This window comes from Lissotriton helveticus, chromosome 5_1 (assembly GCF_964261635.1).
Source record: "Lissotriton helveticus chromosome 5_1, aLisHel1.1, whole genome shotgun sequence".
NCBI classification, from domain to species: Eukaryota; Metazoa; Chordata; class Amphibia; order Caudata; family Salamandridae; genus Lissotriton; species Lissotriton helveticus.
Window position 1 is genome coordinate 1,069,112,403 of NC_136065.1, and position 26,171 is coordinate 1,069,138,573.

Here is a 26,171-nt window from a genome sequence, read left to right on the forward strand (position 1 = left end):
TTGACTTCCTTATTATTGATAACACATTTTTAATATATTATTCCTGATATTGTACACAATTGCTTACTCATAGTATTTTAAGTCTTTTTTTCCTTTCTTCTTCTTATATTTTCTTATGGCTTATAGGATGAACTAGTTCCTTACATCTGCTGTGTTTGCAAATATTTAAATTGTATAACGTTTTGATATTTGATGACTGTCAATAAACTTTTTTTTTTTTTAACAAAAGAAAGTGGATATCTTTCCCAGATCTGTGGCAAGCCTATGTCATTTGCCGATGCAAACATTGGGTCCACAACCTTGGTACAAGTCAAGAGTTGACACCCCTTCTACAGTGGAAGTGTGCACCACTTACAGATAACGTGCATAACAAAAACAAAAGAAAATGCAGGTTTTGGCTCATTAGATGACTTGGACTGTGAATTTCATTTTTATCTCCCATTGGGATATTGCGCTAGACCTTTTCATACACTTTTCCTAGGTGTAAGCCTCTCAACAAGTGACCTTGTGGGTTTGCTCTTAAATATAGAGTGGGCATCAGCCACTTTTCCTATCCACCTGGCCATTAACTCCTTGCACTCTCTAGGAGCAGAATGATATCCCTGGGTTCAGCCGAAGATGATTATGTGAGGTCTCCCTATGAAAAACCAGACTGTCTACTTCCCTGCAAAAACTTGGCCTATATTGGAACTGTGGAAACCCTCACATAGGATCTGTAGCTACGATCTGTCATGGCGGCAGCTCCGCAGTCCAAGGAATTCTACATTTAAGTACTTCAGTCTACCTGGAGGTTCCTTCAGTCTGTTAATAGGTTTTCTGGCGGAAGTAGCTCAAGCCCTCTGCAAAGTTCACTTAGTCTACTTTCTCTGCTTTTCAGTTGGTTGATACAACTGCCACTCAGATCTCTGATCAGCCTCACAATGGCAAAGCTGCGTGGGGCTCTCTCAGTTTTCCATTCTTTTGTTGTAAAATAACAACTACTGGATTAAGTACTATTAACATTTCTCACCCACTGCATGATTTGAGCACTCAATAAAAAACATATTGCCATCTCTTCATAAGGGAATGGAGATTTGGTACCATCTGACCCCACAAATCTATTTTTAGTCTATAATCCAGAACATTCTTAGCATGTAAAGATCCCTTATTCCCTGTTGAACTACAAAAAAAGAGAACCTTTGAATATTTTCTTAATTATGCACCCCGTATTCAATAACAGTGAGAGCTCAGAAGGTACTCCTACACACACTATCCAAAGCAACTACGAAAACACATGCAACCGGAACACACATACCTAAGTTGGGAGCATGATTCAATGCACAGCTCCAGGGTCATACCCAGTGCTTCATGTGTAAAGGAAAAAAGATGAAGTGCTAGCTCCCACAGATTTCCAATGAATTGTCGAAGGCCATGATGTCCATTACCAAAGATGCCAAAATTGGATTAAACTTCATGCCTCTTTTTTCCATTGCCACCCATTTTCTTTTGATTCCTCACTTTTACAGATTCTTTTTCGTACTCGTTTTCTCACTATTTTCGAGCTTTCTTTTCCTCTTTCCATTTTCTTCCTTTCTATCTCTTGCTCTGGGACAATTTACGATGATGAAAAGTAAGTCCTGGGTCGTCAAAATGAGCATAGGTGCTCACCATATGCAACCACACAGCAAATTAAAAACTGGTTATTATGAAAGACACTGCGTTATAGAAAAACAGACATTTATGTTAACTGTATACTTGTCCAAAAAATTTATATTAATTGATTTACCTCTGCTGGAGAATTCACCACTGCCAGGTTGTATCCATAAAGCATAGAAGAACCAAAAGAGGACAAAAGGCCAACAGACAGCAGAGGAAATGTAAGATGCTGCAAAAAAATGTAAGACAGACAACACGAAAAAAGGATACATTAGAAGAGTAGAAAGCAAGAAAAAAAGCATTTATTGTTTGACTAGAACATTCTCGAACACATGGGTGTTATTGACGGCAGATAAGTTGTTCATACATGTGAAAAAACAAAGTTCTTACATTTTAACAACTAAAGTATTTTAGGTAAACTTGCTTACTCATATTTTAACCTGTGTGCCAACATCACAACTAGTGATTAATGTTCATTCACCTCAAAAATATTCTAACCATCCCTATTTATTTTCAATGCTATAAACGGATAGGTAATGAGTTCCCGTAAATCACTAAACAGAAAAGGAAAACAACAGCGATCCAATCATTTAGTGGGAGTACTGCTGCCATTCAACAACCTCATACCACATTGCACACAAAAACATCAACCTTACTGGCAACTCCAACATGAAATGCATGAAGGAATGCTGCCTTCTACACACTTGAAATAAAACAACTCAACAATAACCCAACCCCAGGGGCGGCTGGTGACATTTGAAAGTGGTGAGGCGTAAACTAATTTGCATATTGCACCGCAGCGAGCAAGCGCAGCGAGCGAGCCCGAACCACCTTGCATCCATCCATACATCATTCATGCATCCACCCACCCACCCATCCTGCATCCATACATCATTCATTCATTCATGCATCCACCCATCCATCCATCATGCATCCACCCATCATGCATGCATCCATCCATACATCATTCATGCATCCACCCATCCATCCACCCATCCTGCATCCATACATCATTCATTCATGCATCCACCCATCCATCCATCCATCATGCATCCACCCATCATGCATGCATCCACCCATCCATCCATCCACCCACCCACCCATCCTGCATCCATACATCATTCATTCATGCATCCACCCATCCATCCATCATGCATCCACCCATCATGCATGCATCCATCCATACATCATTCATGCATCCACCCATCCATCCACCCACCCACCCACCCATCCTGCATCCATACATCATTCATTCATGCATCCACCCATCCATCCATCCATCATGCATCCACCCATCATGCATGCATCCATCCATACATCATTCATGCATCCACCCATCCATCCACCCATCCATCCATCCACCCACCCACCCATCCTGCATCCATACATCATCCATTCATGCATCCACCCATCCATCCTGCATCCATACACACACAAAGCACGAAGCACCCCCCCCCCCCCACACACACACACACAGAGAGCCCCCCCACGGAACAGAGGGCAAGGAAATCGGGAGAAACTCAGAGGGAAAGGCAAAGGAATGCAAAGAGGGCAAGAAAAACGGATTAAAAGCGGGCAAGAAAAACGGGAAACATAACATTGCAAAATAACCACAGAGCCCCCCCCCCCCCCCCCACACACACACACACACAAAGCACAAAGCAAAGGGCAGTTCCACTGGGACTTAACTTGGAAAAACAAAGCGCTTTAATGCCTCATCAGGGGAAGCAAGCGCTACATAAATACAATTACAATTCCCGCCAGGTTTGAAATTATGCTTTTAAAAGTTACATTTAAGAACGGCCGGTGTGCAAAATAACCACAGAGCCCCCCCCCCCCCCCCCTCTCCTCCCCCCTCAGAACAGAGGCCAAGGAGATCGGGAGAAACTTAGAGGGCAAGGCAAACGAATGCAAAGAGGGCAAAAAAACGGATTAAAAGCGGGCAAGAAAAACGGGAAACATAACATTGCAAAACATAACGCATAATGCTCTGTGGACTTACCTGGCTGTACGAGCTCCAGGCTAGATGAATTTAAGAGTGGAAGTTACGTTACAGCGGCGGCCATCCCCAAGTCACAGAGTGAATGGCCTGCACGTGGACCACTGGGCCAGCCAAATCCTGGCGCTGCATACAGCGCCAGGATTGGCTAGGGGGGCACCATGTCTGCTCGCCCAGTCCCCTTTGCAACCCCGGGGGCTGCGGCCAGCCCCCTGCTCCTCTCTCTAGTGGGAACTTGAGCTGGAAACCCATCTGCGCATGCGCGGGCTAGTTTCTGCCCAAACATTCACGTGCGCAGTACTGCTGCAGCTGAGTGAACTGTCACTCAAGCTGCAGCAGGCCCAGCCCCCCCTTCGCACTCCGGAAAAGTCGGGTGTCTCCCGCATTCCCGGCCGGCAGGTAGCGCAATCATTAAATATTTGCATTTTTATTGTAGCGACGACGCGGTGGGTCCATGGGACTTAGGGGGGCTACGCCCCAATGGACGCACCACACCTGCCCAACCCAATTCAAAGGCAACACACTGAACCTCGTTCTGTCAGCGCCCCTTTTTATCCACTGTGTGAGAAAATGGCGTATATTATATGGTGTGGTTGTGCGACCTCACTTTGAAATACATTTACCAACCCCTTAAGGACTCTTGGGTTCTGTTAAGCCTTCAGCTCAATCGTGGCATCAAAACAATTGAAGGAGAAATAACAGACACTCGAAATCCAAAACCAATTTATAAAAATAGATTCTATTTATGTATTTTTAGAAACCACAGAAAAATAACCACAGAAAAATAATCACAGAAGAGTTCTGGAGATATAAAATTTACAAGGTATAGTAAATTAAAGCATTTAACTAATTCACTAACAAGCATTGGCAAATCCATAAATTTGACACAAACCTTTTCACGAAAAAACCATGAGCTAGTTGTAATGCAGTCAACAGGAGTCAGTTTCGGTGACCCACTCCAGTGGGAAGCCGGTCAGTGGGACCACCAAGGTCCTCAGTAACAGTTTTCTCAGCAGGTGAAGCAGTCTTCAGTCAGTTCCACGCACTTTTATCCTTTGCAGTGTTTTCCTATAGAAGTGATCCTGATGCAAGGCATGAAGAATGCTGAAGATGCTCAAGGATGTTGGAAGGGATGCAGTTGACGAGATCTTGCTGCGACTACTCCTCGGTCGACAAAGGGGTGAGCTGATCTTGTTAACAAGGCAGATGTCCCTCAAAGTACAATAGGTGCAGTCAGAAGTCCAGTTATCACTGAACAGCCAGTTGCCTTATATTGCGTTCACAGAACAATCCTTCCTGGGCCGATAACCATCCTCTGGGGTCCCATCTGCACTCCAACGACACTTCCAGGCACAGAGAACCTGTGTCCAACTTTGTCATCAGGTCCTGGTCCTTGGTACTGCATAGTGGTGGGTTAAAGACTGTGGCTGTTAACAGCCGAAGAAGCCTGCGGGGGTAAGTTATGTCCCTGTGCTGCAAATAGGAGGCCAGCCAGCTGGCCCTTGGGGTCTCTTTGTTTTGGCTGGGCTCTAGAGAGGACATCTTCTTGAGCAGGACATGGCAAGCAAAGTCTCTCTTCCTTTGCTAGCCAACAGGTGCAGCCCATGACGGTTCAGCCTCTTTTTGCCAGTTCCACGCTGCAGCAGGGCAATCCTTTCTTGCTCCTTCTTCCAGTCCAGTCCAGTCCAGATCTGGGTTTGGGAAGCCAGAGGTGCCATGTTTATGCTCGATTATGCCCATGGGGACTAAAGATAACTTTGTTAAAGTTGCACACTGCAAAATGTTACATTTATTTCAACTTAAGAATAATGGCGGGCTTAAAGTAATGAGTTGTTTGATACCTTGGAAGATCCACTTCGATCATGCCCTTCCAGATTTAGCACAGCTGAGGGGGTCAGCATGTAACTGTGTACTTGCCATTGGGCTGACCAAGCCTTTCCATAGTAGGGACAACAGTTTCAGGTTTTTACACTCGGAAAACGTAACATGCATGTTCTGCCTGGGAGATATGTTGGGCCCGGTCTTAGGACTCAATAGGACTGCCATAGGGGTGCCTTACACATATACCAGGGGGAAGTCTGGCTTTGCCATTACTTTAAATGGCAAAGTCGGATTAGCAGTTTAAAAGTGCTCTTCCAGCCTGTAAAGCAGGCTCGGAGTTGTGTTTCACTCGCATCATACCCAGAGTGGCACAGCCAGTGACCCTCTAACTAACATGCCCTGGGTACGATTTACTAGGACTTGCAGGTATGTTAGCCTAGCCAATTGGGTATCAGCCAATTCGGCATACCTGTTTAAGGATAAGGGCACAGGCACTGAGATCTGGTTAGCAGGCCTCAGTGCGCTGTCAGAAAACTAGAAGCATCAGTCCAAAAACTTGGGGGTGATCATACAAAAAGAGGCATTTCCTTACACACTGCAGACACCTATAGCCCTGGACTGGCTGCTTCACCATATGCTTCACTATTGTGTGCTCTAGACCTCGGCATCAAGGACAACTGAAAAGAGGAACTATAACTTTCTACTCCACCAAAGGCATCCACCTGGAAAAGATCAGAGAAGAACTAAACAACCTGCCAAGGCATTTTCATCCCATCACAGATGTAGATGTTTAGGAAAATACTGACAACACCACTAAGAGAATGCATATTGAATGAGATGCTCCAAGGAACACACAATAAACACGCCAAAGCCCTCAGCCCCCTGGTATACTCAAGACCTGAACAAAATGAAATACCATACGGAAAAAGAAGGTCGAAACTCCTGGCTGACCTTACCCTACTCCAAACATTCCTCTCTAATCATCCATCCCTTGTAATCAGTAACAGCCTCTTAATACAACACCATTGTAATTGCGGCAACCAAACAAGCAAGTCCTTCTTCATAGCTGTCAAACACTGCAACAATCTTCTCCCAGTGCCCACAGCTTCTGCTGTAGTTGACAAATGCTATGCCATCAATCTCTTCTTCACTGAGGAGATCAATATGATTACTGCTGCAACAGTCCCCTCACTTCCAGCCATCAATCATAACCGCTCCACCAAATGGATCTCATTCAGTCCAGTCTTACACATGGGTCTTTTCAATATCCTGAACTCTCTCAAAATAACCTTCTATGAAGACAACATCCCTCCTTCCCTCAATCAATAATCAAATTGCCCCAAGGATAGATCCTCATACCCATGCTCAACATGGTCAATGGCTCCCTAAGCCAAGGAACACTCCCAGGTACTCTCAGGATAGGTAACATTCTTCCCTCCTAAAGAAACCATACCTGGATCTAGGCTACCTCATCAACTTCTGCCCTATTACCCACTTTCTATTCATAGGGCAAATCATTGAGAGAGCAGTTTTCACCCAGCTAAAGAAGCACATCAGCATGAATAATATTCCACAAAACTACAAATCAGGATTCAGTTCATGCTTTAGCACCGAGACGCCCATAATCAAAGTAGTTGATGATGCTTTCTTCCTCAACAGGCATGATCTGTGGTTCCTGGTCCTGCTCAACCTCACTGCAGCCTTCAACGCAGTCAATCCATCCAGCTCTGACCAACAAATGTAAAACACATATGGGATTTTCAGGCACCACCGTAAACAGGTCGGTACCTATACTCCAACCAACACATGTATATACTTTCCACAAGATCATGGATATGTCCGGTCTCTGGCAGAGTACCTCAGGCTTTAATCCTCGGTCCCAAAAGCTTTACCCTCTGTATGGAAATTCTCAGCTTCATTCTTGCAGACAGCAGCATCGAGATCCAATAATACACACCTGTTTTCCAACTACAAATATTCTATACCAGCGACATACAAGGACTTAAATACAGACTCAAACTCATCCAATCTTGGATGTCAACCAATTTCTTGAAACAAAACCCTATAAAGACTGAATTGCTCCACTTCACCAATAGCACCAAACAACCCCAGAATCAAGCCTGGCTACATAACGTGAGCCCACCAGGCCTCACCATGCAGAGGACAGTATTCGAAATCTCTAGATTCAACCTAGACATACACCCTCATTCAAGCAACACATCGCCAGGAAGACAAAGAAAGCTTGGTTTTAACTCTTCCGCTTGAAGAAAGTGAAGTTGTTTCTCAGAAAGAGGACTTCAGAACAACCATAAAGCCGGAGTCTTCTCCCATCTGGACGAGGGCATTGCCCTGCTCAGTGCTCTCCCTCTTAGCATCCCAGGACCACTGCGAGGTGTCCTACACACAGTGGCACAACCCATAACGGGCTCTAAACAAAAAATGAAACCACGCCTTTTCACTTTAAATGATCTACGCTTGCTCTCCCTTCCAACCCAGTATATTAAAGCCACCCAAAAATACCTCTACAAGACACCAGCTTACCTGGTAAACAAAGCATCTAGGGAGGGACGACAGCAGAACAGGAGTTTGGCTAGTGCTAGATAGAAGACAAAGCAAGAAAGGGGAACAAATAAATAAAAAAGGAAGCAAGCTTTTTTCGTTCATGTTCCCAGTATCTGGAATAAGCATCTGTATCAAAATCAGGACAGACTGTCCTGCAATTAAAAACATAAATAAAAAGCTAAAGACGCATCTCTTCAAGAAGCCAAAACCGCTGTCCCAACAGTCTACAATTGGCTTTCCCTTTCCTCCGTTATTACATCCTCTCAGGGATCATGCCCCTGTTCAGCACTCCACTGCTCTCAAGCTAGGTTTACGCTCTACAAATACTAACAAATACACATCTTATATGTCGTATTGATATTTATTGTAAAAGAAGAAAAAGGTGAAATTTAAACGTTGGATCTTTCAAACACATCGAAATGACGACCTTACTAAGAAAAAAGAAATGAAAAATACCTCCTTTGCCTGCTCAATCTAATTACAGAGATATGAGTCGCCGAGCTTCATATAGTAGTTATTAAATAGCGAGGACTTACTCCAAATATACAAGCTCTGTCGTTGGATAGTAAACTACCATATTTCATATAAGTTTTCACAGTGTACGCAAATACCCAAAGGGGTGCTGGCGCAAGAAAGAAAGAAAAAAATAATACAATAAAAAAATGTTTAAAAAGCTGGAAGAGGCAGTGTTCTGTGCTCTGCGAATCACAACGTAGCTGGAAATAGAGTGAATGTGTCAGGAGAGGGGTTTCAAACGCACACAACTACAAATGGAAAAGCACTACCACAATTCCCCCAGTTTTTTAAATGTCACATATCTAGAGCAAAGAGACCAAAAAGGTACATAGAGCGAAAATACATGTAAAGAGCTGCAGGGCCAGTTTGATTCAAAGCTTTGAAGAAAAGACAATCTCTTAAACATCTCCCAGCACTTGAGATTTTTTTTAAATCACTCACAGACGTTTAAAGGCATGGGCAAAGTGAACTCTGGCCCAGAGCCCCAGCCTTCGAGGAGGGCCCCCTGAAAGAGTCTAGTCCAGTACTTTAAATGGGCCAGTACTCACTGGTAGTGAGTACCAGCACTTCTTTTTTTTACCCCCCAAGATGACTACCACTTCTCCATTACCAAACAGAGTACCGGTACTCACTGTTACACATAGTCATGTGAGCATGCATCGCATTTATACACTGCGGTGCATGCTCACATATTGGTGATTTCACAAGGAGGGCACTGACGCCACGGCAGAGCAATGTGTGACCTGACCCGCCAGAAGGCTGTGCGGCGGGAAGAAAGGGAAGCTCTTTAAAAAACACAATTTCCTCTGGCTTTCCCTTTCTTCTTTGCTAGCACAGCAGGAAGGGAAACAGCCATAAAATTCAACTGACTAGCAAGAAGCAGGTTTCCCACCAGTGCCAGTCGAATTGTGGACCCAGTGAAAAGGAATCTTTTGCCACTCCGTAGGAGAGTGCCCTGTGCGCAGCCCCAATCTCCTTGTGCCTAAAAAAATGTATGTGCCCGTGTGCACTAAGAGGCTGCAGCGCTTCACCGCGGTGCCCTATCTTCCAGGCTTCCACTGGGGGACATTGAGGTTATTTGAGCCACCAAGGGTAAGGAAAGCGAGGGCATCCATCCAATGCGGAAAAGACGGAGAGGATAGCACAGCAGCTGGCGGGGAAGAAAGAAGGAAGAAGGAGGAGGAGGAGAAGAAGAAGGAGGAGGAGAAGAAGAAAGAAGAAAGAAGGAAGAAGAAGAAAGAAGAAAGAAGGAAGAAGGAGAAGAAAGAAGGAGAAGAAAGAAGGAGAAGAAAGAAGGAGAAGAAAGAAGGAGAAGAAACAAGGAGAAAGAAGAAGGAAGAAGAAAGAAAGAAGAAAGAAGGAAGGAGGAGGACAACAAACAATATTAGAGAATACACTACGGGCGCGGGCAATGGGTTTAAAATAAAGCACCTGATGGATGAGATGAGGATCATCTGATGAGAGTCGGGGGTCAGTAGGTGTCCTAAGAAAGAGCCATGGCTTTCGAGAATGACACAGGTCGGTGGAAGGGGCCTGTTGAGTGAGGACAGAGCGACAGCTGCAGTGGCAGAGACTGGTATTTTAAGTGGGGGAGGGGTATCCCAGAAAAGCATGAGAATGAATTTGATGAGATGAACAAGGGGACATTTAAGATGAAAGCTGGCGGGACCACCTGAAAAAATAGAAAATGTAAAGAGACACATGGGGCATCACAGAGGACATGGGGCTAGTAAGTAAGGGCTAGGGACATCAGAGGGTAGAGGTAGGCGAGTGTCTCGTCACCCAAAAAAGTGTTATCTAAAGCGGAGGCGGCAGCTCAATAGAAAAATAATTTTGAGAGGAGGGTGGTATTTTTAAGTTGCGTTTTTTTTAATCAGCTAATATTGTTTACCATAAACTGACTCATTTTTTGTAACGACGTTAAGCAATGAAAGGCTCAACAAACAATCATATGAATTCACATTGCATTCTTTGAGGAAGAATGGATTTATCAAAATACTTAAACACAGTATAGACCTTACTGGGGCACACTGGAAGGGAAAGAATAATGTGCACGGTTTTGAAAATGCGCATTTACCAGAAAACACTGAATGTAGCTAACAATATAAGCATTCAAACGCGACTAAGACATGACGTCCCATGGCTTGGTGAATGTTTCTCATTCATTTCTATGATGTTAAATCACACTTTGAATTGCTTCCAGAATGCTTGTGTCTGATATCAAGCATTTCTCAGAAACAAGGCCTATTCCAGATTGCCAAGTACTCTTTTTTGCTGTCATACACACGATCAGTCACACTTTTTGGTATTTCTTTGTTCTTTAAATCCGAGAAGTGCTACTCTTCAAACGAAAGATCTTCAACACCCCATCAGGGGTAACAAGCGCTATATAAATGCAAACCTTTTTCCCTCTTCTATCCCTTCACTATCCTTCTGAATCCAAATAACTGACTGATCTATCCACCACTCAAATTACTTTCTCATTTTCACTAAACTAATTCAACACTAATCCTTCTTGGGTTCCAGAGTAGCGTGCTACTCGCCGAAAAAGCGATTTGACGAGGCGCCTCGTCAGGGGTAGGAAGCGCTATATAAATGCAATTACAATACAATATAATAACTTCAGTGTGGGTGGATTTGGCCAACTTCTACAAGCCCACGATGGGAAGTGTTACAGTGGTTAACATGTTTTCATGGGTGTCTGAATATTGTTAAGGAGGCTAATGGGCAGAGAGTTGCCTCCATTCAGGTGGGTAAGGACCTGGGCTTCGACTGACACGGACATCTGGAAGGAAGGATGTCTGGAGGCAGAGCTTTTACCATACTGGGAAAGGCCCATATTCAGTTACCTGCCACAGATGCAGAAATGACTAGATTCCCCAAACAGTGAATGTTACTGACATCCTACAATAATCACAAACAGGGAAATTCAGTTTTATTTCTGCATGTCAAAGACTGTCTGCCTTGGGGAAGGGACACTTACAGCCAGCCCTTCACCTCCTTTTATAGCAAATTGATGCAAAATCACGTAACTTTCTGGGGAAAATAACTGCAGTTTTCAGCTAAATAATGTAAAACAATCTATTTTAGGTGTGGTCTTTCATTTGCTGCCTTCTTCTGGAAGCACACCCAACACCCCAGCTTGGGAATTCTGCACCCACAGAGTGCCACTACTGTGTTGTGACAAAAGTATAATATGAAAATGGATTGCCATCCATGTAAAATTAGTGAATTGGCAAAGTGGTACACAGACCACTGTAAATATTGTCCCAAGAATGTAGTTGTCATTTCAAATGTGGCCAGAGGGCTAGACCCCTCAGGCCAGACAGGGAGCTTCAAAACCACCCACACTACTACAGGCCAGGACACATATCCCCTCACTGGAAGGAGGGAGCAGGCTGCGACGTCAACAGAAGGAAGGATCATGGTTAGCCGGGGAATCACAGGTATGTCTTTCCAGGACAATGCTGTGGAGGCATCCATAAGTGTGCGGCTGTGAGCAGTACAGAGATATGAACGGGAAGTGCCAAATGTCTGCCCCTCCCAATGCCCCTCCCAATGCCCCTCCCAATTTATACTACAGCAGCTTAGAAATCTGTAGGGTTCCACTGCACTATGAGGTGCACCAGACTGGTCATCACCGGATGACACAACAGCTGGCTGTATCTAGTATTCATGAAAAAAGTGAGCCACACAGTAGGAGTCGGAGCACCAGGGAACCCAAAGCACCTAAGAGTGGAAGCCAAGCTTTCGACTTGAGGAGAAGGAGCAGGCCTAAGGGAAGCTTTGAACATCAAACACGTGGGTACAGGGTTCCTCCCATATCAGAAACAGTGGCTACAGCAGGCCTGCTGACCACCATCATCAGTGACACCGTGCTCATATGTGCATGGTTATATGTGCTTCCATCCTTTTATTAGCCCCTTAGAACTTTGGACTAGGTTTTGCTGTGTGGAGCAGTATCTGAAGGTGAATGAAAGGGTGAAATATTATTGCTCTGTTTGAGACCCCAGATAACGTTCTTCTCCCAGGATCACTAGCATGACAACTGATGGCTTCCTTCCACCTGATGCGGGTCAGAGTTGCATTTTAGGATGTAGTCTTTTTTTCCTTTAATTATTTTTCAGTAACACAAGTCTCTGCACCTTTTAATGTTTTGTTTCATATACAGGTGCCTCTGACAAAAAGGAAGACCTGATAGCTACCTTTCAATAGTCTGTCAACTAGTACAACTTAATACATGCAGGGGCATCAACAATAAATTGCAGAGGGAAGCAATTTGTCATCATTCGCAACTGAAAAAAATTCTTGAGCCCTTCAACTGTTTTTCATTAGACCCACCCTTAGTCCCGCCTCCTTGCTAGGTCCCCCAGCTCGATCTGATGAGTACTTGCACTTTTTCCCCCCCATTTAAAGCTCTGGTCTAGTCCCACTTGCCTTGAATAATTCTTAGGAAGATAGAGTTAAATACTGTTTTCCTTCCATTTATTTTTAATGTGGGTGAAGTGTAAAAATCTATTCCAGATTTGAAGAGAAATGTTGTGTTTATGTTTCATGTACCATTCATAAAAAGTTTTTTAGATCAACACAGTACTTCACGTATGAGAAAGGGGAGGGTGTCACAGATTATTTGCAGTAATATTAGTGAGCCGGTGCTGTGTTACAATATTGAAAACACACAGCACTATCCCTGAATACTAGATGCAAACATTTACAATTTGGCCAGAATGCTTGTGCACTGTCAATGACCTGGTCAAAGAGAGCATGAAAAAGCTGGAATTGGATCATAAATCTAAAGCTGTTCCGAACAGGGGTCCCCAAAATACGTTTGACCCCGGGCCCCCAAAATCCTTAAGATGTCCATGAAATCACTCGATACGGAGGTCGAGCGGGACAGCTTAAGCAAGAACCTCGCAGTTATATTCAGCACCAGCAGACAAGGGTGGATAATAGCAGCTGGGAGGCCCAGGTATAAATAATTGACATAACTTAACCTGGTGCCCACCATGGATTGTATTACATTAAAATGGCACAGTTGTGGAAGGAAAGAAAACCCTTTCCTCAGGCTTTTTGTATGAGGAAAAAGTGGCCATTACCTTGGCTTCATAAGATTTAAGGAAAACTAATTATCCAACAGCACTCCCAGATTTTGCAGTGCAGGAAGGTATTATACAATTGCAAAGGGACTCAGGCCCCCACACAGATAACCAGATCAAGCAAAGACCCCCCCATGACCGCTATCTCCATTTTAGCTGTATTTAACTTAGGGCAATTGTTCTCCCAAGAAGCTTACGTGGGCTAGCAAGTCCAAAAATTCAGACAGAGGACCTCACAATTTCCATCTAATCTTAAAATGAACTACAGGTTGTCCACATAACACATAGTGGATAGCCGAAAGGAACTAATCAACTTGGCTAGAGGAGCTACATAGAGACTGAAAAATGTGGGGCTCAAAGACAAAACCTAGGGGACACCACAAAACAGAGGACCTGAAAAAGAGGGATGGGTAGTTACCAGCACTTATTGACAGCGATCTAAAAGAAAAGAAGAAATCCAGTGTGGGACTAGACCTTTAATCCAAGTTGATGATAATATGGTGGTTGTAATCCTGTGAGAAACAGCATCACATCTCTACGCCAGGTTTAATAGGACGAAGGCTGCCGTCCCTCAGTGAACAAGAATGTTTCGAAGCTCATCTTGAATTGCAGTAAGAACCACCTCCGTAGCATGGCTAGTGCAGAAGCGTACTTGTGAAGTTTCCAAGGGAGAGTTAGAGGCAATTAATGTCTTAAATTGGCAAAATCATCTCTTTCTCTGCAGTCTTGCCAATGAATGGTAAAAGTGAAATAGGCCTGTAATGGCTCATAGTTTTCTCATCCAAAAAGGGTTTTTTTCAGGAGAGGTATTACTGAGGCCTGTTTCCAGTCTTTTGGGACTATGGCTGTGGATAAGGATGAATTGACCAATACCCAAATCTGAGTCGCAAGGACCTTAGCAAAACGATGAAAGACTTTGCCTGGACAAGGGCCAACTGGAGATTCGGAGTCCCAAGCTTTAATCAAAAATCGCATATGTACCATTAAAGCACGAGTGACGTCGGGTAATAATGTTACAGGCAGCTGCGATGGGGAAGGATCACCATCCAAGTACCATCTGTGGAATGTAAAGCATCGTTGAGGTTTTGAAGCTTACCTTGGAAAATTCTGCAAGAGCATCGCTGAGATCTAAAGCTGGTGAAAGGGATTTATTAGTACATTTGAAATTTATGAACTGATAATTAAAAAGAATTCTTTGGAAGGAATATTACCATTGAAATTCGGAAAGCTTATTAATGTATTCTTTTATATTTCCTCAGCGCTAAATTATAGTTTTTTGGTCGAGAGAGAATAGACTAAAACAGAAACCAGTTTTTCTTCTGCTAAAACGTGAGTACCAAGGAGCTGAAGTATTTGCACATGTAAAGATAACCGTATTAACGTGGGCCACTCCATTCGAGGCCGACGTAAATCACTGATTGAATTCAAAAGAATCATGAAAAGGGTCCCTGTTCAAGACTGGGATGGAAGAGGTCAGTAATTCCGTCAAGGTGACATCCTGGGTCTTAGCATGATTTTGTTTGCTCGACATCATGTGGAGCAGATTGATAGGTGGGGCGGGGGGCTGACCAGTTTTAAACTGCAGATGAAACAAAAATTGGCAAACATTTGTTTGAGGAGTAGTTCTTCCCGAGAGTAGGACACGCGTTCTGAGAAGTGTGGCTAGAAGTTCTGGCCGCAGTAGCATATGGGCACAGAAGGGCGAGCTTTAGACGTGCAGTAAAACAGTTTTTAAAAAAAAGGCAGCTTCTGCCTTCTCCAAGTCTCGAAGAGATAGACCACAGAATGTGGTACTAGCAGTCAGGTGCGCAACGCCCATAGGGCTAAAAGAGCTTCAGTCCATTCCCATCGCGTGCCTCAGCCCAGGCTGCTGCACCCCGAGCTGCTGTGGGCTCGGCTGGGTAGTGTCTGGTGTCTCATCTCGGTCATGCCCACATTTTCCACAGGTCTTTAAAGACCATTTGCATATTTACATACCTTTGTTAACTGGTTACTGAGGCGTAGTTTTTTTTCTGGTTCCAGTAGCCCCAGGGAACCCACTCGGCCTATTCCTTACATTTGCATTTTACATTTATTGCTGTAGTGTGAGAATGCATTTTAGTAGTGTGAAAATGCATTTCATGAAAAGAAATATAAAGTAGGATTGACAAAAGGAAAATTGCCAGCCATGTAGCCCGCAAAGACATCATCTCGACACTAAATAGGGTTATAAATAAAAACGTATGCATTCATTTGTATATGTGACTTTTCTCTTTGTTCCCTTCAATTATCAGTCATGGATCGTTCAGGCAGCCCTAGAACACTATTAAAACTGCTTTCTAGCTGAAAGCCCGAAACTGGTCCTAGGATGCTTATTTCCAGTCCAGGGAGGACCTGGCTTGGCAGTTTGGGCTGGACTGTTCCCATTGGGGGCAGGATCAAGACTGATTTGCATATAGCTGGGCCCAAATTGGAATGGCATGGTGAGCAAAAAAACAATGCATTTAGGCCCAGAGCTCTGTACTAGGGTGAATGTATGACAGTGTTCTGCATTCTGTCCATCAATGGTTCTTTTTTAATTTGTCACCCCGAGTGGATGGGTATGCCCAGACGTGGGTCCCGTGCTCTCCATGCCACTGGAGGCAAGCTATCCTGGCTGATATGGGCTGAAAGCCCGAAACCGGTCCTAGGATGCTGGTTTCCAGTCCAGGGAGGACCTGGCTTGGTAGTTCGGGTTGGACTGTTCCCATTGGGTGCAGGGTCAAGACTGATATACATATGGCTGGGTCCAAACTGGAATGGCATGGTGAGCAAAAGAACAATGGATTTATGCCTAGATCGCTGTACTGGGGTGAATGCATGACATTGTTCTGCATTCTGTCCATCAATTGTTCTTTTTGCATAGAGAGATGAGGTGCATTTTTGGTGAGCGGTAGTGAGGTAATTCATGGAGGAAATGGGGGAGGGGGGCGCCAAAAAAAAAAAAGACTGTTGCACCGTGTGCGACCAATGTAGGGCCAGCACTGGCTGGGAGTGTTAGCCCCCCGTCCCCCGAAGTTTGGGTCTAGTTGCGCCCCTGCTAGCAGTATGGCTGTCGGACTCTCAGAGCTGATAAAGTGCTGTGTGCAAGTAAAGGAGACCACTTTCAATAAGGAAGTCTCCTTAGCACACACCCAGGGCTACGAGCAGCAAGATACCCCAACATAAAACATAATAAGCATTCTAAAATACAATATAAAAGATATTGCAAGTAGAAAAAAAAGCATTCCCCATAGGTCAAAGTGCATTCCAACTTACTAGGAGACTGGGCATGCCGTGACACTGTTTACATATCAACAAAAGAGAACTGTACAGAAAGAGCTGTCTATATAAATAGGAAATGCCCTCGCAAATGGACCAAAGTCTGGACTAACTGGAATATGTACAGAGGGGATATTTGTGACCCAGTTACCGAAGCAGACAATGAAAGCTCAGACAATGACTCTGAAGGGGAATGAGAGATCTGGAGGGAGGGGGGGGGGTGCTTACTAATGATAATGATTGTAGATAAAGGAGTTCAGAGAGAAGTGATTCAACTGTTCAAAAATATTGTTTGATAATTGTGACCTTGAAGTTTACCTATGCCAAATGTCTTGCTGTAATATGTACTAAAACCAATAAAATTGTTTTTCAAAAAAAAAAAACAAAAAAAAAAAGAACTGTTTTCTCTGGGTGCAGAGGCAGAAGAAGCCAATTTTTCTTTGTTTGCGAAGCGTTAATCCAACAAAACAATCATTGGCGTCATCACAAATAATGTATATCTGCATTTAAGATGTTATTACATTTTCAACAGTCCAGATGTCAGTTCATCCGATTCTTGCTTTTGCTCTTCGCTTTCTGCTTTTTTGTTTTCCCACATTATAAAAGCAGAACTAGAGGTACCAAAATGCAAAATCAAACAAAACAGAATTAGGAAAACTACTCTTGGCAATTGGAGAGCTCTGTTCTGCAGGACTCTATTTAAAACTTTATAGAACGTTATCAATTGCTCAAGAAGAGAGGACGCATATTCAGCAGTGAACCAAAGGGATGTACTGATCATTATTCAGCCAGTACTATGGCAGTATGCGAACATGCCTTACTGATGTTCAAATTAATTAGCTGGAAATGCACGGGCTCTTCATAAGGGGCATACATTAAATACTCCAATAACTGTGGTGCTCCAAACAAACCTGCCTTTTGCTGCTCTTCCCAAGCACACAGTGTCATAAGCATTGGGCCTCGCAGGTTGTTGGGACAGGAATGTCCCTTGCATGCTAAATGGGTGTCTACCCCTCCAGCTTGATTTTTTGTTTGGCCCCGGCAGAGCCCTAGAAATGTCCTTGGTAATGGGAGGCCTGCTCTCTGATCTGGAGTAGCCCACCAAGCATGCCTTCAAAGCATTGTTAGGACTGCTGACCATGTCCCTGGATAGTTACATAAAGCGGTGGTCGCTGCGTACATTGTCTTGTGAATCATTCCACTTAGGCAGACCTTTTTCTGTTTTAAGAAGAACAGGATATAGTGACGCCACTCGTGAAGTTCCACTTCAGCGTGAGCCTCAGACTCTTTCATTGCCCTTGCCTGTGCTTGCATGTGTAAAGGATGTTTAGTAGGTGTGTTGTAGTAAAACTCTAAGTGGGGAGTCTGAGTACTGGCAACAGTGGAATCCATGTTGGATTATGCCAGACTTAGCATGGCACAAGATGGAGTGAATACAACTTCCCCAGACATTGGAAGCATATTGGCAACATTCTTGTCACATGAGAGCGCGACAAAGAGAAGGAGAAGGGAGACAGGGTTACTGTTAGAAATTAAAGGACGTTGTGGTCCTAGTTAGCAAAGGGCTAGTGATTAGTTCTTCATGAGTGCTGCCATGTAGATGGGTAACGGTGGGGCTTCAGTTTTCTGTTGTTCAAGGTGTGGAAGTTTCTAGGCAGGAAATGCTTTTCGTATATCCGAGATTACTGCTTTGGGAGGCTGATGACAGCCAGGTGCAGAGATCTCACAAATCGTTTTTCCTTGTAATGGTGCTCCTGCTTGGAGTAATCATCATTGCTACCTGTTCTGAGCGACACCACATTGCACAAAGGAGGGTCTATGAAACTGCCAGAAAATACATATGACAGAACAAACCCAACTCAGTTCCCAAGCCTCAGACAGAAGTTCCACATGCCATGTCTGGAAAAGGAGTATAAATGTGAGAGCCAAATCATCCCATTTTGTTCCATTTTCCAGTTCTTTTAAACAAGGAAAGGTGTGCTCAACAAAGTACTCAAAGGACTGCTGTGTGACTAGGGCTTGTCTGCATGACAGCCTGACTCTCAGGAGGTGAGAGATATCATGAAGTGTATACTTTCAGCTGGTGGATCGGAGGGTATACTTTAGATATAGAAGCCTGCCTGCTGATTGAGAGCATAGGAACCCTGCATGTTTCAGGAGTGAGGAAAATCCAGACGAAGTGGACTGCCAATGAGAGTGAAGTCAGGGGTGACCCATATCTTGTTGCATCTCCCAGTGTTCCCAAGCAGTTCTTGTTGTGAAATTTGCCACGATATTTCAGGAAGAAGCAGGATTGTGTTGTCCAACATCCTGCTTTGTGTCAGAAAGTCTGGTTGTCCTGCTCACTGGTGTGAATTGTCACAATAAGAGTCGCCCTCATCATTGAAACAGAAGCCACAATCTGACCCGGAGGCCACAACTGTGAAGACAATCACCTGATGAAGACCCACCTCCGAGGTCGCAACTGCCATAACAGAACACCCTTTTAAAGTGGGGCCTAGCTGTGGACAAACAGAGCACTGAGAATCTGTCATGTCACCATTCGACTTATCGCCATGTGAACACTTTGCGGAAAAATCTATTTGTACATAGCCACTCATTAGAGAGTAGGATAAGCCAGAGTGAACTGCACCTGTGCTGGATTAATGCCTATGCTAGGGACCGTAGATACTAGAGGGTACTGAAGGGTGGTATAGTGCCTCACTGGGAAATCGTACAGCATAGTACAACCCTGCAACTTCCCCTCTATTCTATGCTACCACCCTGTTACTACCTCTTTGAGGTCTCACTCTCACTATCCTTAAAGTGAAGTGTTGTAAGGATGTTCTTGGCCCACTTTGAAGAGCCTTTGTAGGACATACCCTAGAACACCAGTGGTAAATGACGTCAGGCACCCATCTGCCCTATGGCTCAGCTAAATGGGGTCTGACAGGTTAAAATAATCAGGGTAAGCAATGACCTGTGACTGTATGGTATTTTTCAAGAATCACATCATCTTCCTTCATTTTTGCCTGCCATCCATCCGAAATGTTATCGGTCAATACTTGGAAGGGAGGGATGAGCAATACAAAGATACACATATCTTTCTAGTGCAGACAGCAGATATGCTTAAACCTACACCAATCTTACAGGTTCTGGGATACGCCAGAAGTAGTAATAAGGTTCTAAAAATCTAGCAAGGTGTTAGAACCCCTTTCAGGAGAGACAAGCGGCACACACGGGCTACTGGGTCAAACTGTGGGGGTTGAGGCCTTTAACTCCTGATGTCCCGGGGCCTGACTTACTAAGGACTCTATATAACTGGGCCAAGTATCCCTTCTGCACTAGACTCTCAGGGTTGCATGAGCCTAGCAGTCCAAGGCTCCCTCTGGACGAGGTATGGATACTGGATAGTGAGCACGGGCTAATATCTCAACATGCATGCAGCAATAAATCATGGTCCAGGCAAATACTCACTTTTAATGACAAAAGAGAAGTATTTTATTTCTAGCGTTAACCACACAAAGTAAAAATATGACATCCACAAACGATTGCACAACCCTTCCCTGATGTCAGGGCTCTAGCTTTACTTTGGCGGTTTCCTGTCCTCGTATTAGCTATTGTGGTAATTCTCCATTCACTATTGGTAACATCCATAGAATGCCCAACTAATAGTCAGAACCTCAAGAGTCCATTACAACTCTAATTTTGAGTCAATAGTGTTCCAGGTCAATTGCGCTAAATTAGCAGCAAGCTCCCCCAGGGCCAACAGGTCTGAAACCAGTGTTACCAGCACTGGCAGGTGTGAAACACTCAAAGTTCTTGCGTGAGCCCCATCTGCGGGCCCTCATGGCAGCTGCAGCCAAGTTCAGGTAAGCAAGCTGCACTCAACAAGTGCAGGTGAAGTGACCAGAGGCTTTCTGCAGCTCCTCCTCCAGGGTAAGAGTTTGTTCAGCTCCCGATGGTGGGTGACTACAACAATCCTGTCATGGGTCCCTCATGTGAGTGAAGGTGTGCTGGTGCTCCCACCACATTCTCAATTTTCCTTTGGGGGAAGGATGGGGTGAATAACAAGTCAGTACCAGGTGCTCCCAGGGACCTTCGCTGACATACGGGGTCACTGCAACTCATTGTCCACAGGCTCTAACCTGATCAGCACAGTGAAATTCTACATGACAGTGCCCCCTGACATACAGAGTTGCCACCTCACTACTGTACAGGACCTTGGCGCTTACAGCACAGCAGTTTTTCCCAGTGTGGCCCTTCCTGGCATATGGAGTCACTTACACGCCATCGAACAGCAGCCCAGCTCTTTATGATTCCCTGTTCAGCCCCATCTCCTTCCGGAGATGTTCCCAGCCCCTTCCTTGTGACCGCTCACTGAATCAAAGAGCACCCTTTGAAGCGTACAGGGGAAGCCTGGTCCTGCCCTCCCTAGTGTGTGAATTAATGGAAAACGAAAACTGACAACCCACACTGAAGGAAACCAAATCATGGAAAACCAAATTTTAGGGAAATATAATTTTAAGGAAAAACAAAAATGAGAAATTAAAGTAAACATTTTAAAGGATTATAAAGAAAAGTTCAAAATAACATTAAAATTATTGGCGAAGTTTAGGACTACTGTGGGGCTTATGGGTTTAGAGATGGGTAATGTTTAGGGTGATGAGGGGTTTTGTAGTGGTCAGGATTAATTGGAGTTCTGGAATAGAAAGGGTTTTTTAGGGTTCAGAGGTGGGCGAGTGTAGGGGTGCTGAAGGGGTATTAGGGTTCACTGATGAGTAGTTTAGGTGTGGTGAGTGGTTTTAGGGGGCGGGGTTGATGTTTAGGGGTTGTGAGGGGATTAGCGATGGAGGTTTTTTGTGGGTGGTGACGGGTCAGTAAATTAAAAGCATCCAAAGTAATTGTTTGACAATGTAAAATACATCAATATGAAATCATGTTTCCTGAAGTAAAGCACTGAAATACATATCTTCAACAAAAAAAACTGTTTCTGAAAGCAAGACCTGCAACCATTGCATTTACACTTAAAAATAAGCCTTCAAAGGCCAACTCCGACCAAAAAGACATTCTATGAATTGGTGTCTACAAAAAGGTAAATGTCATTTATTCTGAAAATTTTGATTAAACAGTTTAGATTAAATCGTTTCTCAGTAATGGTATTCCATTAATTTTTTTTTTCTTCTATGAAATCACATACAACTGTCCCACCCAGCTTACAGGAATGCAGCAACACACAGTGGCGTAACGAAGATTGAGGGGGCCCCCCCTGCAAGTACTTGGAGGGGCCCCCTCCGGACTCTATCAGGAGCTCTCCGGCTGAGGTGAAGTGCTGTGGAGGCCTGGAGCTTGGGGGTGCCCTTGCACTGCGTGGCCTGTGTTACACCCCTGCATTCCATCCTGCCAATAAGGGTACCTTGGGTCTACCTTAGGGGTGACTAACATGTAAGGAAAAGGAACGTTAGGGCCTGGCAAGAGAGCGCACTTACCAGGTTGACATGGCAGTTAAAAACTGCACGTGCAGACACTGCAGTGGTAGATCTGGAACAAATGTTAAGGTCTACTGTGGTGGGGGATACTATCAGTGCTGCAGGCCCACTCATAGCATTTGATTTACAGGCCCTGAGCACATACAGTGCACTTTACTATGGCCTTGCCAGTAAATCATACATGCCAAACATGGATAACCAATCAGAATTACAGTTTACATCGGGAGCACTTGCACTTTGCTGGTTTAGGTACTCTGGGCTCTTTACCACTGCTGATCCGTGCCAAACACGAAATCCAGTGCACAGTCAAAAATACAGGAGGTAGAGGCAAAAAGTCAGGAGAAATCAGGCCAAGGATGCCAGGTCTAACAGCCAATTGAAAAAAATATTGACCCAACTAAAACACTTTGGATGTATAAGCATGATCTTGCATCTTCCTTAAATTTCAGTAGACAAAGCATTGCCCTCCTGTGACACTTACTCTCAGATGAATTCAAAGGAAAGAGATGCTGTGAATACACTGCGAATTATCCGTTTAACCAGGTAGTACAAGGAATCCATTTTCCTAAACTGTTTTCTCCCCTGATTCCAACATGCGTCAATGGCGAAGGCAGTAACATTCATAGTCACAACCAGCAAGTGCATGAGTGGTCTTTGATCAGGAGTGTACAACATAGGTCCAGGAGGTCTCATCTATGCCGATTTCTTTTTCAGGCAAATAAGTTTCACTGAATTAGATCATGCAAATCTATGAGAATTATTAGAAATGGATCCGTCCCTCTACGACCTAACTGATAGCCATGTCCTAGGCTGTACTTGCATCACTCATCTCAGGTTGTATATGTCTCAATGGCACATGGCAAATTCATCAGTGCCCGCAGGCAAAAAGTGTACATTAATATTCACTCACATGAACTAGCATTAACTGTCCTATTCACTAATGGTATTTAATGCCCCACTCAATAACCCAATTTAATGTCCATGCACAGTAACTAAAATGAATACCTCACCTTTTAAAAGGCCTTACGATGTAACTTGCGTTACAGGCCCACGGTGTAACTAGCTGTAATGGTCTCACAGAGTAAGTAGCGTTAATAATCTCACTCAGTAAAGAGAATTAAAGGCCACATCAATGCCCCCACACAGTAAATATTTTTTAATGGATCCCCATATTAACATGAACTATTGATCTCACATCGTAATGAGCACACCCTTCCGAGCTTTCTTGGCTCCACGAAATGCACCCGCACAGCAAGCAGCATTCACACATCTCGCATCTGTTTATGGCCCCCATCACAGAATTCAGTATTGAAAGGCCATGTGGGCCATGGGCGACACGAGATGCTGCGGGGGCTCACTGCATGCGAACGGTGGTCTTGTCATGAGAAGTTGTGTGGCTGCACCGCATACGGTTGTTCTGTGCTAGGTGATGCTCTATAACTATATTAATCTATCTCCATGACTGTTTTCCTATATCCTCGTTTACACCCTCTCAACAATGTAAGTTCCACATTTCCTTTTCCAGTTTTATGTACAGTGCTTGGATGCCCGAGGGCTAGGTCGGCACTATATAACTACTACAAGTAAATATATACATATATCACTGGCAAACTAGGAGGTCCTGTTGTTTAAGTCGATTGCTTCAATGGCATCACAGCTGTAGCAATGATTCATTCAAGCTATGTGAATCATTTTTAGAAAACGAACAACTGTGCAGGTGTTACTTTCCTTGCAATGGCGACGAGGAAACGTCTTCTCGAGTTGCCATGCATGCAGCCACAGGCATTTGTGGTGCAGCCTCGTATTGTGGATAGCGAGGCACGTAAAGTGGTAGGAAGGCTCAGTGAGTTGAACACTCGTCGATGACATATGAGGGGGTCTGCACGTCATGAGTTTGAATCCCTGCCAGCCGATGTGGTCTGCTGTCCTTCCGAGGTCGGCGAGTTGGGTGTGATTAAATGTGGCACTGGCGAGACGAGTTCCCTACAATGTTTAAACGCAGCAGTAGGGCGGTGTGGGGAACAACCTACAACAAGTAATATTACCTGTTGCAACACCCAAATGCAATTGGTGTAATGCCATCTCATAGAGCCCCCAAATGGAGGAAGGACGTTTGTGTGTGTGACTCGTACCCCAAACAAGGTAGTGCACCTGCTTCACGTGATCCAGTTGCCCGTCAAACCTCTTCAAGGGATCCAGTGATCCCACTGTGGTGCACCTACTTCAAGTGATCCAGGGACAGTTACTCAATGTACTGGCGAAGCATGTTTCATCCACACGAGCTCCCAACTGTAACGGGGGCAGAAGGAACACCACTTTCGGCTGTAATATGAACTGGGAGACAGGATACACTAGCCTTATAAAACACATGTGTGGCAGGAATGCCTGTGCCTCAGCTTCAAGGTGCATTGTAGGCCCTTGTGCACTGATTCCAAAGTCCAAAGGTACTGCACACTCGCATGTACCTGCCCAAACTCCTCGAGTCCAGTCCTCCCCGCGGCACGCCCAATGCCCCTGAAAGCAGGCAGCATGTCCATGTCAGTCCTCAGCCTGCATCCTGCGACGGCGGGCGCTTAGCGCATCTCATGGTGGAACGAAAGTTTAAAGGGCCATCCCTGCAATGTACAGGGAGGGCACCGCTCCGGACTTACTCCCGAGCCCTCGGGCCTGAGTTCTGTGCTGTGGGGGGCACCCTGCAGCTCGGGCCCCCCTCTCCGCACTGCGTGGGATGCGGGGGCCTGTGTTACGTCCCTGGCAACACACAAATCTGTTTGGGGGGGTACCACTTAAAGGCAAACATACACCCAGTGCATGTGTGCAGCACACACACACACACTGCACAGTACTGTATCCTCCATCTACTGTACCATTCCTGGGTAAACATACATCCAGCATATGCATGCAAGATACACACACTGTACCCTTCATGTATTGTACCACCCACAGGTATTCACACAGCGCATGGATTTAACTTGAAGCATTGCACAGTACTACATCCTTTATGTATTGTACTACTCATCATCCACATACAGCGCCAAGAAACCGCATGGTGAATGTAGCGCTATATAAATATTTTAAATTCAAATTCATACAACCAGCACATGTATTCATCATGCTACTCAGTACTACGGTATGCCTCTAATGTACCCTTCCCATGCACACACGCTCCCAGCATGGATGCACCACCTCTGCACTGCGCTGGGGCTTCTGCATGGTAATGGGCTTGTGCCCCTACCCTGTGTGCCCAAATGTACTGATATTTGGATCCCTAATGCAGATTTGTGTTGACATAGGCAAATAAGGATCATGCATGTGCACCATGACATAGGCCTGTCTCATGGTTTGCTGTCTTGTTGGACCAGGAGGGGTACCCAAGCACTGCCCTCATAGTGGTGGAAGGCTACCACCATCAGCAGTAATCAAGCAGCACAAACACAGTGGTGTCCTTTTCAACCTGTGTCACTGGAGTGAGGCCTACAGGCTCACTCACTTTTTAAAGTTCCATTGCTAGGTGCTTAACTCACCCTCTGCCTACCTCAGTTAGATGTGAACTGCTAAGCAATGCAGGAGTGATAACTGCACTCGTATGTGTGGCTGAGAAGAGTACAGGGATAGAGCAGTGCGTGCATGGTGAATATATGCACTGGGTGTATGTGTAGCTGAGGGGAGTGCAGTACATGAAGGGATATAGTGCGATACAGCTCACACTTTATTAATGTGTGAGCAAGCTGCATGCATGCTTATAAGTGGCAACACAGAAAGGCTACAGTACTGAGCAGAGCAGTGCACACAGAG

At 44.6% G+C, this 26,171-nt stretch overlaps 1 protein-coding gene across 2 annotated transcripts in view; it reads right to left on the reverse strand.

Annotated features, from left to right (window-relative positions):
* LOC144753492 (solute carrier family 2, facilitated glucose transporter member 9-like) overlaps positions 1–26,171 on the reverse strand; it is a 349,607-nt gene that overhangs the window by 190,522 nt on the left and 132,914 nt on the right. For both annotated transcript variants that reach the window (XM_078641162.1, XM_078641163.1), the window contains exon 2: positions 1,766–1,864. In XM_078641162.1, coding sequence (XP_078497288.1) covers positions 1,766–1,864 — 99 coding nt within the window. The remainder of the gene's footprint in view (positions 1–1,765; positions 1,865–26,171) is intronic.